This window comes from Olea europaea, chromosome 12 (genome assembly GCF_002742605.1).
Source record: "Olea europaea var. sylvestris chromosome 12, O_europaea_v1, whole genome shotgun sequence".
Taxonomy (NCBI): domain Eukaryota; kingdom Viridiplantae; phylum Streptophyta; class Magnoliopsida; order Lamiales; family Oleaceae; genus Olea; species Olea europaea.
The window spans coordinates 3,145,825-3,165,953 of NC_036248.1; the positions used below are offsets into that span (position 1 = coordinate 3,145,825).

General features: G+C 35.9%; 1 protein-coding gene and 1 pseudogene across 1 annotated transcript; both read left to right on the forward strand.

Moving 5' to 3' along the window:
• The first annotated feature begins 8,150 nt into the window (after positions 1 to 8,150).
• Positions 8,151 to 18,619, forward strand: LOC111405222 (annotated as a pseudogene).
• Positions 15,774 to 18,064, forward strand: LOC111406439 (auxin response factor 2A-like). The gene is made up of 5 exons (XM_023035864.1): positions 15,774 to 15,836; positions 15,944 to 16,022; positions 17,034 to 17,215; positions 17,312 to 17,502; positions 17,639 to 18,064. The coding sequence occupies exons 1-5, from the start codon at positions 15,774 to 15,776 to the stop codon at positions 17,814 to 17,816; spliced, it is 693 nt and encodes a 230-aa protein (XP_022891632.1). The 3' UTR covers positions 17,817 to 18,064.
• Positions 18,620 to 20,129: the final 1,510 nt, after the last annotated feature.

Genomic DNA, 20,129 nt, shown 5'->3' on the forward strand with positions numbered 1-20,129 from the left:
AAATTTACAAGCCATTATGTTTCACAAGTACAATAAATAGTCTCCGTTCGGCAAATTTATAAAAAAGAATAATATTGAATTCGACGAAATGTGTTGATAATAATGAGTTATGTTCCGTATTTGTTTAAAATTAATTTTTAACTTTTATAGAATTTATAAACTATTTATAAAATTTGTCCACAAAAGGAAGCTTATTGGATGATGAAAAAGTTTTTTACAAAATTTAATGGAACTTTAAATATTATAGATTGTTTAGCGATGAACAATGGGATTTATTTTTTATTTTTGGTATCACTAAACAACGGAAAACGTTTTTAAGGTTTATATATATATATATATATATAGAGAAAAAAATTTGTAGGATACACAAGTATTACTCACTTCCTCCACTCACTCATCTCTATCAACTTATAATTTTAGCAAAAAATAAACAAATAAGGCATAGTTCAGCTTGCTTTTTCTTTTTCTTTTTTCTATTTTATAAATAATTTGTTGGATACATTGCTAAATTTATTGAAAATGTATAAAGAAATCTTGAGAGGAACCACTAAGGAACCAACCGTAGAATTGACAATTGAAGAGGAAGTGGTTGAGGAATGAAACGCATTAAAAAATTCACGGGACATGTGTCGAAAAGAAATCAAGGTTTATTTGTTAGATAATGACATGACATGGGATTATATATAAACTTAAATAAATGACATTTTTTTCTGAAGTGATCAGAATATGAAATGTTACATATCGCTTGCATTCCACTTCATATATCTTGTCATGGTACCCTGGATGATAAGACCCACAGAAAAGTTCGAAACGTTTTATATGTGCATTTTCTATTTTTCGTTATCGAAAGGTGTTGAATAAAAAGCACCATATGTGCATCTTCATCAAACTTTTCCTCTACCCAAGAAGCATGAGCATGGAGCATTGCATGTGCATATTCATTAATTCAACTTTTCGTTATTGACTAGGCCTCGTGCTCTTGTCTCTTCATAACAAAAATCCAATTCTGGATGTGAAATGAGTTCGACCTTGACTTCAAGGCTCCAATTCGTTAATTGGATATTTTTTTTGTGACTCAAACTTAATAGTTTCACCTAACATGTCACGTGTAATAAATGGACATTCCAAGTTAAATCAAGTGTAACTCTGTGAATTGATTTTCCTCGACATGAAGTCAGAAGCATGTGAATTCTACGACACAAGTCGTGAAACGCGGTACAGAAGATGCACAAGTTGTCTATTGAAGGATGAGAAGGAATATATTATATATACTCTCAATCCGACACAAACTTCTCTTTTGTAGCACACCTGCATCCCAAATTTTTTAAAGTACACGTGCACAAATGGAGCCTGACACGGCTAGACCAACCTATCTAGTTAATCTAACGTCGTGTACACTTGACTCGTGATAGTAATAAAATTTGAATTGTTAATTTCTATTTAGTGCTTGGCATTATCTAAGATTATTTTATTGTATCTTATCAGCATGCCATGATTATGTAAAATAGAATATTATGTCAACAAAACGATGATTCTTACTCCATACAACGAGTGACTTTTAGATAAAATTAATGTCTTAACAAGTTTTATATCTTAATCTACTATAATGGGTTATGGATGTGCAAGAATTTATATCTATGCAAGAGATTACGTTCATATCTAGTCGAACTTGATACATTTTGTTACTTTGAATAAATAAAATGTTTGGTTATGTCTCTTAAAGTATTTTAAAATATCTTTCAATAAACGGATAAAAGTCGATTTCAATTTTTTCACCACCTATATTTGTTAGTAAAAAGAGTTAAAAGTACAATATTATTTGGACCAAAAAAAAAATAAATATGATAGTTGATAATAATTAGTATACTAGTGACGAGACATTCAAATATCCTTCGGGATTCTTGCAGTTATATTAGTCACAAGATTAAGAAAGGGAGTAATTAAATTTAAAATAATGAAATACTAGAGACGTATTATCTATTATTTTGTTAGCTTCTTTACCATAAATTTTGGGTTGTCACTGTCCTATGTATCATAGTTATCCCTAATTAATAATTAATCACTGCATTAATTTACTGGTATGATAAATGACAGTGACTTCAATTTTATCCATCCACCAAGATCGTGTTTGGCTCGAGGTTAAAGAAATTATAACATCTTTTCAAATTACCATACTTCATCAAATCAGCAATGACACCATCCATGCTCTGAATTACGTCATACATTCATTTCAAAGAGTAAGGAAACATTTTATAACAAGAATTTTACTACGAGTACACCAAGCAACACAACTCGATATACAACCCCCTTACAATAGAGGGCCCGTGATTTTCTTATTGGGTGCGGACTCCTTATTGTAAGGGGGTTGCATACCGAACTGTGTAGTTCGATGTACAAATATAAAAACCCTTATAGCAAATGTCGGCACAGTCATAAGCTACCACATGTCAACGTGTTGACATGGTGACACGTTTTCAACATGCTAATTCCCTAGTCCAATGTCTTGTGATGACTTTCGCAACCAATAAAAAAATAAAGACAATACATTCCCCGTTTCTACTTATTTTTTAATAACATATTTTCTCATAAATTAACTTATACCTAAATTCAAAACTTTTTTCATACCTTTAACCATATATTTTTGTAAAACAATTGGAATCAAATAGGTCCAAACTAAAATTTCAAATACGCTAAAATATTGTATCTAGAGACTGTAATTATTGTCCTGAACAACGCTGCTAGAATGTAAGCCCCTGTTTCACCCCGATTTTGTGAAAATGAGAATGGGAGGAATAATGGTTTTTCTAAAAATGAGTGATTGAAAATGAAGGAAAAATTTTCGATTTACATGTAATATTATTTTATGGAAGATCGTGTGATTGAAAATAAAAGAGAAAAAAATTAAATGTAATTAATGAAAATTAATGCGAGCCAAACGGGGCTTAATGAAGGGTGAGCTGCAATTTATAGAACCAATTTATCTGAAAGTATACGTCATAGTAAATTCTATTGACGTATTTATTTGACACGCGTATTGAAAATTTTATTTTTGGTTCTATTAATAACTACCTATACTAGATAAAAAATTTGACTTTGCCTCCGGATTACATTGATTTTAGCATCAGTGGGTTTGTCAACATGTAGTTTAAGTGATTGAATGTTGACTTGTGTGGGTTTAATAGGATGTTTGATGAGAACTAAAAATAAATTTAAGTAGATGAGTATGAATTGAGAATAATTTGCACGTAGACCATTAAAATCAGTCAACTAAAGTAAAAGGACGTTTGATTAATTGACATTGATCCAACAAAAGTAAAAGGATGTTTGATTAATTGACATTGATCCAATTTTTGATTGCGCTGTCTAAATTATTTGACTAATCGATCAATAAATACTATGACATGTAGGTAGTCATATTGTATCGTGATAATATATTTATTTTAATTTTAAAATAAATAACAATACGTAAATGATATAGATGGATCAAATTAAATAATACTTTAAATTTTTTATTTAAAAAAGTTTCATTTGTATGTTGTATTTTCGTGATTTTCGAACCGACAATACATATGCTCGCTGGCAAAAAAAAAAACTCAAGATTAATCCTACGACGTTCTCCTAAAACAACAAAATCATAGCAAAAAGTACGATGATCGAGATCACTATCTTATCACTGTAGTGAGTTGGGATTTATCATCTGCTATAATTGAGATTACCATCGTAATGAGTTGAGATTTTGGTAGGCAAATGAAGACACATTGTTACCTGATTAAAGAGTAATACTTTTTCATGTTTGTTCCAAAATGACTTAATTGGCTGTCCTAGGATGAAGGACAGCATGGATTGATTGACAAACTAACATAGTACACATTTTAACCAGTAATATTTAACGCACAATTTAATTCTCACTGATCGTCACATGTAATGTTACAACATGTTTTTATTTTTTCTTATTTCCATTACTTTTATTTTAGACTTTTGTCTTTGTGAAGTGAATTTTACACAATTTGAAATAACTAAACTTGTTTGAGAATGATAAAATAGAATCACGAGAATCATCGATTAACTTAAATATTCGCGAGTTTCAATTTCATGTTCGTCACTTTTCTCCAATTCTAGACCGAACCCCTTTATTTCCTACTTGGCTAATGCTTAGGACGAAATAACAGTCAATATAGATAGAGATGCCATTATCTTGAATAAAGTTAATTTTTTCTTGATGAAGATTCTTCCATAGTACAATCTTTCGTGCCACACAAAACTACTAATTGACAAATTTAATTGGGTCCCTTAACTTTTTGTTATGTTCTTCCACCATGCTATATTAGCTGGCAACACGTGATTTCCACGGTTGTACCTAGTGAATTTTCAGGATTAGCAAATTAAAAAAAAAAAAAAAAAAAAAGGTTGAACCTCGACTTTGAGGACTCCCACCGTCCCGCCCCTAAATCTTTGTGAGGGAGGTAAATCGCGGGATGTGCTCCATCAGGTTAGATAACAAGAGTTGTTTTACACTGCGCCTACAAGGAGTCCAATTCCATGTCTCAAAAATCGAACCCCTATACTGCGACTGTTAGTAAGGCGCGAGATAACCTCACTCCCATCCTTTGCACCAGGCTATGTCCCGGGGGGCGGATTAGCAAATTTCTAAGTGATTAGTTACCATTTTCCATATTACACAATATTTGTTTAGAGTCCATTTAGTGAAATTCTCTAACTGGAGTTAAACAAAAGTCATAACGTTTCGATGGTCTAGTCAGATTTAGTATTGAGATTAGCATGACCCAATATTTTTGTACGCCGTGCAGAATTTGAAATGATTGAAATTTTTGCAATTTGGCATTGATAACGATCGAATCATCGAAGTTGTTAATGGCCAGTTAAGTAGGTATTAATGGGTAGTTCGCGTAAGAATTAGAAAAAAGTGAAAGTTTGGGAACTTATAATAATAGCCGATGAAATTGGGTATGGATGATAAATGAATTTTGAAGAATTATGGAAAAACGAGGGATTAGGTGAGTGGTTGCTTTTTAACTTTTATTGTACTGATTGATTGTTACTTTGGTGTATTATTCCAAATTCCTACACTTTCAATAGTTTTGTGTCACCTTTTTTACTTTTTCCACACTTCCCATTTCAAACGTATTATGAACTTTTTGGATGTGGAATGCAAAATGGGTCTGTTTGCCGTTTTGGGAATTTGTACTTTTGACCCCAACAAGACCCAAAGATTATGGGTACAACAAAATTTTCCACGGGATTGGAAAATTGACCGCGGTAAAGATGTTCACTAGCTGCAACAATTTCTTCTAACATCGCCTTTATTAGCTCTCTCCGTGTCTCTCCATATACAGTACTAACCCCCTTGCTTCACTTTCACTCACTATATACTTGCTCAATGGAACTTGCTTTTATAGAGAGAGGAAATTGAAAAAAGCTAGAGTGAGAAACATAGAGGGACGAAATTCACTGAAAATCTTTGAATTAAAAAAAAAAAAAAAAAAAAAAAAAAAAAGGTTGAACCTCGACTTTGAGGACTCCCACCGTTCCGTCCCTAAATCTTTGCGAGGGAGGTAAATCGCGGGATGTGCTCCATCAGGTCAGATAACAAGAGTTGTCTTACATTACGCCTACAAGGAGTCCAATTCCATGTCTGCGACTGCTAGTAAGGCGTGAGATAACCTCACTCCCATCCTTTGCACCAGGCTATGTCTCGGGGGGCGGATTAGCAAATTTCTAAGTGATTAGTTACCATTTTCCATATTACACAATATTTGTTTAGAGTCCATTTAGTGAAATTCTCTAACTCGAGTTAAACAAAAGTCATAAAGTTTCGATGGTCTAGTCAGATTTAGTATTGAAATTAGCATGACCCAATATTTTTGTACGTAGTGCAAAATTTGAAATGATTGAAATTTTTGCAATTTGGCATTGATAACGATCGAATCATCGAAGTTGTTAATGGCTAGTTAAGTAGGTATTAATGGGTAGTTCGCGTAAGAATTAGAAAAAAGTGGAAGTTTGGGAACTTATAATAATAGCCGATGAAATTAGGTATGGATGATAAATGAATTTTGAAGAATTATGGAAAAACGAGGGATTCGGTGAGTGGTTGCTTTTTAACTTTTATTGTACTGATTGATTGTTACTTTGGTGTATTATTCCAAATTCCTACACTTTCAATAGTTTTGTGTCACCTTTTTTCCTTTTTCCACACTCCCCATTTCAAACGTATTATGAACTTTTTGGATGTGGAATGCAAAATGGGTCTGTTTGCCCTTTTGGGAATTTGTACTTTTGACCCCAACAAGACCCAAAGATTATGGGTACAACAAAATTTTCCGCGGGATTGGAGAATTGACCGCGGTAAAGATGTTCAATAACTGCAACAATTTCTTCTAACATTGCCTTTATTAGCTCTCTCCGTGTCTCTCCATATACGGTACTAACCCCCTTGCTCCATATTCACTCACTATATACTTGCTCAATGGAACTTGCTTTTATAGAGAGAGGAAATTGAAAAAAGCTAGAGCGAGAAACATAGAGGGACGAAATTCACTGAAAATCTCCCGATTCACCGAGATTTCTATTTGTATGTGTGTGTAACTTCTTTTTATGCGGGATAATTTGTGGGTTTGAAGTTAAAAGCGTGATTTTCTGTTTATCTTTTTGTGGGGTTTGGTTATGGGAGATCTGAGTTGAAAAAAGGGGTAAACAAATGGCTACTTCAGAGATGTCGATCGACGGAGGCTCACAATCGTTGATGCCGGAAAAAATTACTGGCGCCGGAAATGGTAATTCAGACGATTTTACGGATATTACTTAGTCTTTGCATGGGTTCTTTTTATGGTTTATCAGTAACCCTATTTTATGTTTAATTTTTTGGGAATTGGTTGATATACAGTGGATGCTGAGACAGCGTTATACACGGAGCTATGGAGAGCATGTGCTGGTCCTTTAGTTACCGTGCCTCGTGAACAAGACCTCGTTTTCTATTTCCCCCAGGGTCACTTAGAAGAGGTTTTTTATTTATTGCTTGTGTTATATATCTGCATGATAAATTAGAATTTATTGATATAATTCTTATTTGCTGCCCGTTGAGAATTTGTTTGAGGGTTTAGTTTAAGATGGTATATACTTTGTTTGTTTTGTTCATTCATGAAGTTGCTTTATTTAGACTATGCTTATTAGTCGAACGACTCCTTTTTTTATTGGATGTTTTTATTAGGTGGAGGCGGCAACTAGCCAAAGTGCGGACCAGCAGATGCCCGTGTATAATCTTCCACCGAAGATCCTTTGCCGTGTGGCTAATGTTCTGTTAAAGGTAATTTGCTTGTTTGAAATATGATCGATTTGGTTGCTTTTGAATCTATAAGCTTCTGTATTTTTTATAAATGCATTTTTTGGGTGCTGCTTTTTGAATAAGGCTGAACCGGATACAGATGAGGTGTTTGCGCAAGTAACCTTGATGCCTGAAACTAATGTAAGTTGAATTGTGATGATCACTGGTATACTTGAACTTCAAATTTAAACTTTTGAATTGAATTGATGTCTTGTTATTTCAGCAAGATGAAAATGCAGTGAAGAAGGAAACATTGCCACCGTCCTCACCATGTTGTCGTGTGCATTCTTTTTGCAAGACGTTGACTGCCTCAGATACTAGCTCTCATGGTGGATTCTCAGTGTTGAGACGACATGCTGACGAGTGTCTACCCCCTCTAGTTAGGACTTTTTACCTCAATCTGTGTCTTAAGCATGCGTTTCCATTTGTTGGAATTCAAGGTCTTACAAGGTTGGTTGTTTCCTATGACAGGACATGTCACAACAACCTCCAACCCAGGAGTTGGTGGCAAAAGATATGCATGGCAATGAGTGGCGATTCAGACATATCTTTCGTGGTAGGAAATAAAAACTGTAACGTTTTCTTGATCACCGTGCATGCTTGTAGTCATCGATCGCGTCTGGTCTATTGCAAATGATGTCTGTGATTGTATGAAAATGTACTGAAAAATGAAATCTAATAATACCAATGATATAATTCACTGGAACTTGCAAACACACAAAGCCTGAGCCAAATGGTAGCATTAATTTTTTCTAGGTGGAATGCTTTTGAATTGGTGTAGTACGGGTTATTTAATGGATTTTTTTGTGGGTTTGAAGTTAAAAGCGTGATTTTCTGTTTATCTTTTTGTGGGGTTTGGTTATGGGAGATCTGAGTTGAAAAAAGGGGGTAAACAAATGGCTACTTCAGAGATGTCGATCGACAGAGGCTCACAATCGTTGATGCCGGAAAAAATTACTGACGCCGGAAATGGTAATTCAGATGATTTTACGGATATTACTTAGTTTTTGCATGGGTTCTTTTTATGGTTTATCAGTAACCCTATTTTATGTTTCATTTTTTGGGAATTGGGTGACATACAGTGGATGCTGAGACAGCTTTATACACGGAGCTATGGAGGGCATGTGCTGGTCCTTTAGTTACCGTGCCTCGTGAACAAGACCTCGTTTTCTATTTCCCCCAGGGTCACTTAGAAGAGGTTTTTTTATTTATTGCTTGTGTTATATATCTGCTTGATAAATTAGAATTTATTGATATAATTCTTATTTGCTGCCCGTTGAAGATTTGTATGAGGGTTTAGTTTTAAGATGGTATATACTTAGTTTGTTTTGTTCATTCATGAAGTTGCTTTATTTAGGCTAAGCTTATTAGTCAAACGACTCCTTTTTTATTAGATGTTTTTATATAGGTGGAGGCGGCAACTAGCCAAAGTGCAGACCAGCAGATGCCCGTGTATAATCTTCCACCGAAGATCCTTTGCCGTGTGGCTAATGTTCTGTTAAAGGTAATATGCTTGTTTGAAATATGATCGATTTGGTCGTTTTTGAATCTATAAGCTTCTGTATTTTTTATAAATGCATTTTTTGGGTGCTGCTCTGTGAATAAGGCTGAACCGGATACAGATGAGGTGTTTGCGCAAGTAACCTTGATGCCTGAAACTAATGTAAGTTGAATTGTGATGATCACTGGTATGCTTGAACTTCAAATTTAAACTTTTGAATTGAATTGATGTCTTGTTATTTCAGCAAGATGAAAATGCAGTGAAGAAGGAAACATTGTCACCGTCCCCACCATGTTGTCGTGTGCATTCTTTTTGCAAGACGTTGACTGCCTCAGACACTAGCTCTCATGGTGGATTCTCAGTGTTGAGACGACATGCTGACGAGTGTCTACCCCCTCTAGTTAGGACTTTTTACCTCAATCTGTGTCTTATGCGTGCCTTTCCATTTGTTGGAATTCAAGGTCTTAAAAGGTTGTTTGTTTCCTATGACAGGACATGTCACAACAACCTCCAACCCAGGAGTTGGTGGCAAAAGATATGCATGGCAATGAGTGGCGATTCAGACATATCTTTCGTGGTAGGCAATAAAAACTGTAACTTTTTCTTGATCACCGCGCATGCTTGTAGTCATCGATCACGTCTCGTCTATTGCAAATGATGTCTGTGGTTGTATGAAAATGTACTGAAAACTGAAATCTAATAATACCAATTATAATTCACTGGAACTTGCAAAAGCATAAAGCCTGAGCCAAATGGTGGCATTAATTTTTTCTAGTTGGAATGCTTTTGAATTGGTGTAGTATGGGTTATTTAATGGATTTTTGTTTTGCTGCAATACACTTCTCTAAGAATGTATTTTATCTATTCATTAAAGATTTTGAAAGGATTGTTGACCTGTAATTTTGCAATTAATTTACTAAATTTCAGGTCAACCACGGAGGCACCTCCTTCAGAGTGGTTGGAGTGTCTTTGTGAGTTCCAAGAGGCTTGTTGCTGGGGATGCCTTCATATTTCTAAGGTTTGGTGCAATCTTAATGTCTCTATATCTATACAAACTTACTGTCATGCATGAAATGTGAGTAATGTGGAATTTGTAGGGGCGAGAATGGGGAGCTTCGAGTTGGCGTTAGACGTGCCATGAGAAAGGAAGGCAACGTTCCATCATCAGTCATATCTAGTCACAATATGCATCTTGGTGTGCTGGCAACAGCTTGGCATGCTAATCAGACTAAAACCATGTTTACGGTGTATTACAAGCCCAGGTATGTGGTTTGAATTGTGTATTCGTGGTGTTTACTGATGCCAAAATAAAACTGTCAACATATCAAAGATTAATTTGGATGTCCAACCTCTCTCTCTCTCTCTGTGAAAAGAGATGGCTACTGGCTACTATGGGAGATGGAACCAAACTCACCCTCCTCCATAGCTCATAAAAATTGTGGATGGTCTTTCATTCTGTTGGTTGTTGAGAACAGTCCATTTTTAACCTTATCGTTTCTTTTATAATTCCTCTGGTTGCAATTGAATTTTGCTACAGTAAGCACGTGACATTGCTGCTGTCAAATGAGCATATGATGAATCTGTTTGTGATTTTATGGGTGCAGACTTTCGCATTTCAATTTTTTTTTTCAAAGGTATATTCAATTTTTTTTTTTTTTTTTTGAAACGTATGCCTTTCAAAAAAAAAAATTTTGAAATGCGAAAGTCTGCACCCATAAACGTATGCACAATATGCAGAAGAAAGATAATGATCGGATTATATCGCATGTTTTGCACTCTTCTAATTGTTATTCTCCTATAATGTGGCAGGACGAGCCCAGCTGAATATATTGTCTCTTATGATCAGTACATGGAGTCCATGAAAATTAATTATGCAATAGGAATGAGGTTTAAAATGAGATTTGAAGGTGAAGAAGCTCCAGAGCAGAGGTAGGTGGCATGTTAGAATCCTGAAGAATAAACTGAACTTTTCATAATAGTTATCTTCTAATTTTATAATATTACGATTAAATGTTAATTCACAAAGTTTTTAGGTTTACTGGAACAATAGTTGGTATTGAGGATGCTGACCCGAAAAGATGGCCAGAATCAAAATGGAGATGTCTAAAGGTAGTTGCTCCTGTATTTGATGAAGCATGTTCCCCCTTTTTAGATCTCATGCTGAAGTTGTATCTCTTAATCTAACATTAAGGTGCGATGGGATGAAACTTCCTCCATTCCTCGTCCTGAGAGGGTTTCACCCTGGGAAATTGAACCCGCTGCTCTTAATCCGCTTCCGGTGTCCAGGCCAAAGAGGCCTCGATCAAACATCTTTCCCTCATCTCCAGACTCTTCTGTCTGTACAAGGGAAGGTATTTTTCAACCTGACTGAGTTTTCTTTTGGCTAATTATTATTATTTTTTTTTTACTTTATATCCATCTGACTCAAATGTGTTCTATGTATTTGTTTCAATGTAGCTTCATCTAAGATAACAGTGGACTCTTCAGCAGCCAGTGGCTTTCCTAGGGTTTTGCAAGATCAAGAGTTTTCCCCCTTGAGAAGCACTTTTCTGGAGAACTATGAGTCAGACTCTTCTGAAAAGCAAATATTATGGCGACCTTCATTGGATGATGAGAAGGTTGATGTTTCCACAACCAGAAGATATGGATCCGATAAAAGGTTTCCTCTAGGAAGGCAAGAGTCATCAGTCACTAATCTCTTATCAGGTTTTGGGACGCAAATCAATTCCTCCCATGATTTCTATATGCCTTGTGGTGATCACGCTGGAGCTATTGCGAATCATCTAATGCTAGAGGATGAAGGGAAATTCAACTCAATTGGAAACACGAGGTCTAAGATTCATTCTGGTCTGTCGCTTAATTTGATGGATTCTAACATGAAAACTCATGGACAAGAGGATATGAGGTATGGTGGTTTCAGACTGTGTTCCGTGCTTCCTGATCATAGAGCTAAGAATTTGCCTAGTGATTGGTTGATGCCACCACCAATTTCACCTTATCTCCAAACACCGCCTGCTATGTCTAGAGAGCTGGCGCTGAAGTCTTCATCTCAACAACAGTACAATGGCAGGAAACCAAAAGCAGGGAACTGCAAGCTCTTTGGTATTTCCCTTAATAGTAGCTCCATTCCAATTGAGCCTGCATTATCAGAGTGGTTGGAGTGTCTTTGTGAGTTCCAAGAGGCTTGTTGCTGGGGATGCCTTCATATTTCTAAGGTTTGGTGCAATCTTGATGTCTCTATGTCTATACAAACTTACTTTCATGCATGAAGTGTGAGTAATGTGGAATTTGTAGGGCTGAGAATGGGGAGCTTCGAGTTGGCGTTAGACGTGCCATGAGACAGGAAGGCAACGTTCCATCATCAGTCATATCTAGTCACAGTATGCATCTTGGTGTGCTGGCAACAGCTTGGCATGCTAATCAGACTAAAACCATGTTCACGGTGTATTACAAGCCCAGGTATGTGGTTTGAATTGTGCATTCGTGGAGTTTACTGATGCCAAAATAAAACTGTCTGTTATCAAAGATTAATTTGGATGTCCAACTTCTCTCTCTCTCTCTGAAAAGAGATGGCTACTGGCTACTGTGGGAGATGGAACCAAACTCACCCTCCTTCATAGCTCATAAAAATTGTGGATGGTCTTTCCTTCTGTTGGTTGTTGACAACAGCCCATTGTTAACCTTATCGTCTCTTTTATAATTCCTCTGGATGCAATTGAATTTTGCTACAGTAAGCATGTGACATTGCTGCTGTCAAATGAGCATATGATGAATCTGTTTGATTTTATAGGTGCAGACTTTCACATTTCAATTTTTTTTTTCAAAGGTATATTCAAATTTTATTTTTGTTTGGGAAAGGTACACCTTTCAAAAAAAAAAATTTGAAATGCGAAAGTCTGCACCCATAAACGTATGCACAATATATAGAAGAAAGAAAATGATCCGATTATATTGCATGTTTTGCTCTCTTCTAATTGTTATTCTCCTATAATGTGGCAGGACGAGCCCAGCTGAGTATATTGTCTCTTATGATCAGTACATGGAGTCCATGAAAATTAATTATGCAATAGGAATGAGGTTTAAAATGAGATTTGAAGGTGAAGAAGCTCCAGAGCAGAGGTAGGCGGCATGTTAGAATCCTGAAGAATAAACTGAACTTTTATGGAGTATTTGAATAATAGTTATCTTCTAATTTGATAATATTACGATTAAATGTTAATTCACAAAGTTTTTAGGTTTACTGGAACGATAGTTGGTATTGAGGATGCTGATCCGAAAAGATGGCCAGAATCAAAATGGAGATGTCTAAAGGTAGTTGCTCCTGTATTTGATGAAGCATGTTCCCGCTTTTTAGATCTCATGCTGAAGTTGTATCTCTTAATCTAACATTAAGGTGCGATGGGATGAAACTTCCTCCATTCCTCGTCCTGAGAGGGTTTCACCCTGGGAAATTGAACCCGCAGCTCTTAATCCGCTTCCAGTGTCCAGGCCAAAGAGGCCTCGATCAAACATCTTGCCCTCATCTCCAGACTCTTCTGTCTGTACAAGGGAAGGTATTTTTCAATCTGACTGAGTTTTCTTTTGGCTAATTATTTTTTTACTTTATATCCATCTGACTCAAATGGGTTCTATATAATTTTTTCAATGTAGCTTCATCTAAGATAACAGTGGACTCTTCAGCAGCCAGTGGCTTTCCTAGGGTCTTGCAAGAACAAGAGTTTTCCCCCTTGAGAAGCACTTTTCTGGAGAACCATGAGTCAGACTCTTCTGAAAAGCAAATATTATGGCGACCTTCATTGGATGATGAGAAGGTTGATTTTTCCACAACCAGAAGATATGGATCAGATAAAAGGTTTCCTCTAGGAAGGCAAGAGTCAACAGTCACTAATCTCTCATCAGGTTTTGGGACGCAAATCAATTCCTCCCATGATTTCTATATGCCTCGTGGGGATCACGCCGGAGCTATTGCGAATCGTCTAATGCTAGAGCATGAAGGGAAATTCAACTCAATCAGAAACACGAGGTCTAAGATTCATTCTGGTCTGTCACTTAATTTGATGGATTCTAACATGAAAACTCATGGACAAGAGGATATGAGGTATGGTGGTTTCAGACAGTATTCCGTGCTTCCTGATCATAGAGCTAAGAATTTGCCTAGTGATTGGTTGATGCCACCACCAATTTCACCTTATCTCCAAACACTGCCTGCTATGTCTAGAGAGCTGGCGCTGAAGTCTGCATCTCAACCACAGTACAATGGCAGGAAACCAAAAGAAGGGAACTGCAAGCTCTTTGGTATTTCCCTTAATAGTAGCTCCATTCCAATGGAGCCTGCATTGCCACACAGAAATGCGTCTATTGAGCTAGCTGATCGCATGCTTCTTGGGGTGAACTCTCATAAATCCACTGCACTTGAATCTCATCAAAATTCTAAATTGGTTGATAATCAAGTTGCCAATAGTGAGCAGGAGAAACAATGTCGAACCTATGTTCCCATTTCTAGCAATGGGGAAGGCAAAGGTCATTCTGGTTCAACGAGGAGTTGCACCAAGGTTTTGATTTGGACTTCCATATTCCTTTTCAATGACACTGTTAATTCACGTCTAATATAAAATGGCATTGCCATCTCTCTATTATTTTCATTTCAGGTTCATAAGCAGGGTATCGCCCTTGGAAGATCTGTGGATCTTGCCAATTTCAACAACTACAACGAATTGATTGCTGCATTAGACGATCTCTTCAAATGTAATGGGGAACTGACTTCTCAGAATAAGAATTGGCTTGTGGTTTATACTGATGATGAGGATGATATGATGCTTGTTGGAGATGACCCATGGGAGTAAGATATCCTTCTTGATTCTCCCTAACATGTTCCGAAAGTTTGGATTAATTTTGATTACCAAAACTCATTGGTATCGTCTTCATGTAATTGCTTGTTTATTGACTGTTGCCTATCTATCTCTGGTTAAAAACAGTGAATTCTGTGGCATGGTTCGGAAGATCTTAATTTGTACAAAAGAAGAGGTCCAGCGTATGAACCCAGGGACGTTTATTTCAAATGGAGAGGATTATTCATCAGTTCCGGAAGGCTTGGATGCCAATGAAGCAAGGGATCTACGACGTCCTTCAACATCAAGCCCAGATGATTGCTAAGTTGTCCACCTTTATCTAGGTAGTTATTTTATATATTCAACTTTTTGAGCTACTAGGAAAATGTATCCTGGTACAAATGTTAATTTATTCTCTTACCTGCTCCTGTTGTGCCCCATTCTTTAAATTTTTTTTGGGAAGTTTCATAAGTGTGTAGAGATATGTATGCCATGCCCATCGGGGAAGGGTTTGGGGTCATTTCGGAGATTTGGAGTAAAAATGGGAAAATTGGATTCTGCATATCTTTTGATGTCTTTTCCTTCTTCTTTGTTGGATGGATTCTCTCCCGTAGCTCAGTATATGATTACTTAATCTCGAATGTTATTGGAGGATCTATGATATCTGCTGATAAGTAATCTTGATGCTAAACAGGTATATATAAATGCATGACTTGGAGAAGACTTTTAATGGATCAGCTGTTGATTTTTGGTGACATCAGATAGCATATGCTTATTCTGCCCCTTCAACCTCTCGATGGCTGGATTCTCTATGGTTGAGATTTTCAGCATCTGGAGTTTTAAACCGTTCCAAGGCCAATTTATTTCACCATATAGTTTATGATGAAATGCGTATCATATTATGAGCAAGGCGTAGATGCCATATTTTGCTTTCAATCTTCACCTTGTACTTATCCAACCTTTCTTTTTTTTCTCAAAGCAAGTATTGATGCAAGCAAGAGTTGATATATAACCTGCTACGCCTCATTTTGATTTCTGTAGTATTGAATCAAGCAAGAGCGCATAATATATGTGGTGTCATCATTATTTAGATGAACTATAGATGGAGAGAATAGTTCGTATTTGTTTTGCAGAACGGTTTTTGCAGCTGCCTGGGGAGAGATTGGTTTGAAAAGCAATGGATTTTGCTCGCTCATTTCGATTTAGTTTAGTGTTTCCGGAGTTATAAAAGGCTCTGCTTATTTTACAAGATTTTTGCACCTGAAATTCAAGGGAGCAGAAAATGGTCAACTTTATGAAGTTCTGGATTCTCGTTTTCTTTTCTCATCATGTTTGGTCCAGATATTGAATTGTATTGAAGTTGAAAAATAAGTTAAACTATTGTTTATAACTCTTTTGTCATGTCCAACATGAAAAAAAATGTGAAACTTAAAATATATTTCCTTGGATATTTTAATGTAACATTATTTTTTGCTATATAACCAATCTAAAAGTTAGTCTTCAATAATATTTAGAGCCTGTTTGAGTCACATTATAATGAGAATGAGGATGAGAAATAGAGTCGTTATGTGCTCCACACCGGAGATAGAAATTCAAAAATGGTGATTTGATGTGATGGATAATGGTCATATTTTTCATTTTAATGAGGTAAAGATGGGGTTCAAACAGGGGCTTAAAATAGCAAGTTGATCATTATGACCAGTTCCAATAATAAAAAATGTCCAAAATATTGTTAAGTCGTGTGGATTTTGTATACGCAACTTTACAAAGTTAAGTTTAACGTCTCAATTTGGACTTGGACAAAAAACTTTGAAAAAATACATGTTCCTACGTGGGTTGTATGCGATTTAACAACAATTAAGGCGACTTCTGTCGTGAGATTAATGGTGCAACTATGGACAAGATTGGAGATTAAATTGCCCTTTTTGAAACACTAATGGTCAAGTTTCTATTGAAACTTTATTTTTCCTTTTCTTTTCTTTTCTTTCCGTTCCTTTTTTTTATTTTTTATAGTTAGTTTAAAATGAAAAATTGGACATTTGAAGTTTGAGGATTCACTTGCTAGAGCAAATTAATAAAGGACTTAAGTTCTAATTTGTAAAGTTTTGAAACACAACTATAATTTACCTTTTATGTTTTTTGTGGAAATTACGGATTCTAATAAATTAAAAATCCTCATTTCATAAATAAGATGACATGTTTAGTATTTCACAAATCATAATTTTTTAAATTAATTAATGTATTTAAAAATTAATTAAGTAAAACAATTTCAAATCTAATTAAATCAATCTCAATTCCCTCTCTCTCTCTCTGCCTTAAACACCGCCGTCGAATATCTCTCCCACAAATCGACCATCTCTAGACAAGCGTTCACCGAAAGATCACGATCATAAATCCACTGCACTTGAATCTCATCAAAATTCTAAATTGGTTGATAATCAAGTTGCCAATAGTGAGCAGGAGAAACAATGTCAAACCTATCTTCCCATTTCTAGCAATGGGGAAGGCAAAGGTCATTCTGATTCAACGAGGAGTTGCACCAAGGTTTTGATTTGGACTTCCATATTCCTTTTCAATGACACTGTTAATTCACATCTAATATAAAACGGCATTGCCATCCTTCAATTATTTTCATTTCAGGTTCATAAGCAGGGTATCGCCCTTGGAAGATCTGTGGATCTTGCCAATTTCAACAACTACAACGAATTGGTTGCTGCATTAGACGATCTCTTCAAATGTAATGGTGAACTGACTTCTCAGAATAAGAATTGGCTTGTGGTTTATACTGATGATGAAGATGATATGATGCTTGTTGGAGATGACCCATGGGAGTAAGATATCCTTCTTGATTCTCCCTAACATGTTCCGAAAGTTTGGATTAATTTTGATCACCAAAACTCATTGGTATCGTCTTCATGTAATTGCTTGCTTATTGATTGTTGCCTATCTACCTCTTGTTAAAAACAGTGAATTCTGTCGCATGGTTCGGAAGATCTTAATTTGTACGAAAGAAGAGGTCCAGCACATGAACCCAGGGACGTTTATTTCAAATGGAGAGCAATATTCATCAGTTCCGGAAGGCTTGGATGCCAATGAAGCGAGGGATCTACCACATCCTTCAACGTCAAGCCCAGATGATTGCTAAGTTGTCCACCTTTATCTAGGTAGTTATTTTATATATTCAACTTTAAAAGAGCTACTAGGAAAATGTATCCTTGTACAAATGTTAATTTATTCTCTTACCTGCTCCTGTTGTGCCCCATTCTTTAAATTTTTTTTGGGAAGTTTCAGAAGCGTGTAGAGATATGTATGCATGCCCATCGGGGAAGGGCTTGGGGTCATTTCTGAGATTTGGAGTAAAAATGGGAAAATTGGATTCTGCATATCTTTTGATGTCTTTTCTTTCTTCTTTGTTGGATGGATTCTCTCCTGTAGCTCAGTGCATGATTACTTAATCTCGAATGTTATTGGAGGATCTATGATATCTGCAAATAAGTACTTGATGCTAAACAGGTATATACAAATGCATGAGTTGGAGTAGACTTTTAATGGATCAGCTGTTGATTTTTGGCGACATCAGATAGCCTATGCTTATTCTGCCCCTTCAACCTCTCGATGGCTGGATTCTCTATGGTTGAGATTTTCAGTATCTGCAGTTTTAAACCCGTTCCAAGGCCAATTTATTTCACCATATAGTTTATGATGAAATGCGTACCATATTACGAGCAAGGCGTAGATGCCATATTTTGCTTTCAATCTTCACCTTGTACTTATCCAACCCTTTTTTTTTCAAAGCAAGTATTGATGCAAGCAAGAGTTGATATATAACCTGCTACACCTCATTTTGATTTCTGTAGTATTGAATCAAGCACAAGCGCATAATAAATGTGGTGTCATCATTATTTAGATAAACTATAGATGGAGAGAATAGTTCGTATTTGTTTTGCAGAACGGTTTTTGCAGCTGCCTGAGGAGAGATTGGTTTGAAAAGCAATGGATTTTGCTCGCTCATTTCGATTTAGTTAAGTGTTTCCGGAGTTATAAAAGGCTCTGCTTATTTTACAAGATTTTTGCACCTGAGATTCAAGGGAGCAGAAAATGGTCTACTTTATGAAGTTCTGGATTCTCGTTTTCTTTTCTCATCATGTTTGGTCCAGATATTGAATTGTATTGAAGTTGAAAAATAAGTTAAACTATTGTTTATTACTCTTTTGTCATGTCTAACATGAAAAAAAAAATGTGACACTTAAAATATATTTCTTTGGATATTTTAATGAAACATTATTTTTGACTATATAACCAATCTAAAAGTTAGTCTTCAATAATATTTAAAATAGCAAGTTGATCATTATGACCAGTTCCAATAATAAAAAATGTCCGAAATATTGTTTAAGTCGTGTGGATTTTGTATGCGCAACTTTACAAAGTTAAGTTTAACGTCTCAATTTGGACTTGGACAAAAAACTTTGAAAAAATACATGTTCCTACGTGGGTTGTATGCGATTTAACAACAATGATGGCGACTTCTGTCTTGAGATTAATGGTGCAACTATGGACAAGATTGGAGATTAAATTGCTCTTTTTGAAACACTAATGGTCAAGTTTCTATTGAAACTTTATTTTTCCTTTTCTTTTCTTTTCTTTCCGTTCTTTTTTTAATTTTTTTAGTTAGGTTAAAAAGAAAAATTGGATATTTGAAGTTTGAGGATTCACTTGCTAGAGCAAATTAATAAAGGATTTAAGTTCTAATTTGTAAAGTTTTGAAACACAACTATAATTTGCCTTTTATGTTTTTAGTGGAAATTACGGATTTTAATAAATTAAAAATCCTCATTTCATAAATAAGAAGACATGTTTAGTATTTCACAAATCATAATTTTTTAAATTAATTAATGTATTTAAAAATTAATTAAGTAAAAAAATTTCAAATCTAATTAAATCAATCTCAATTCCCTCTCTCTCTCTCTCTGCCTTAAACATCGCCGTCGAATATCTCTCCCACAAATCGACCATCTCTAGACAAGCGTTCACCGAAAGATCACGATAGAGCAACAGCCAGAACAGTGGCAAATGGTGGTCGTGGAGATCTTGATTAGGGTTTGGGGAGTGGTTGGATGAAATTTGTGTTAATTTGAAAGCTGGAGGCCACCATAGTGGAGAGGAAGGCTGCAGCGATGACGTCATTACAATGGCTTGACGTCGTTGCATTGTGTAGAGGGCATAGGGGCGATGACGCCACGGCGGGCGGAATGAGTGCCGCTCCGCGATTTGGAAAAATTTGGTGGAGGCGCGATCTAGTACGAATATGATTTTTTTGGGTTTTTGCGAAGGTTTGGGATGGTGCTCAGAGTTTGGTGGTTTGCTTTGTGGTAGGTACGGTGATGGTGTTTGCAGCTGTTGAAGGTAATGCAGGTGATGGTGGTAGTGCCAAGTGGTGATTGTCGCTACATGAATTATG

What these genes read in the sequence shown, in the direction of transcription:
- LOC111406439 (XM_023035864.1), top strand. Translation starts at nt 15,774, where the DNA reads ATGGAGAGAATAGTTCGTATTTGTTTTGCAGAACGGTTTTTGCAGCTG. An exon ending in AGCTGCCTGGGGAGAGATTG is followed by an intron (nt 15,837 to 15,943) that starts GTTTGAAAAGCA and finishes CTGAAATTCAAG; the next exon opens with GGAGCAGAAAATGGTCAACT. An exon ending in GTTGGAGATGACCCATGGGA is followed by an intron (nt 17,503 to 17,638) that starts GTAAGATATCCT and finishes TGTTAAAAACAG; the next exon opens with TGAATTCTGTCGCATGGTTC.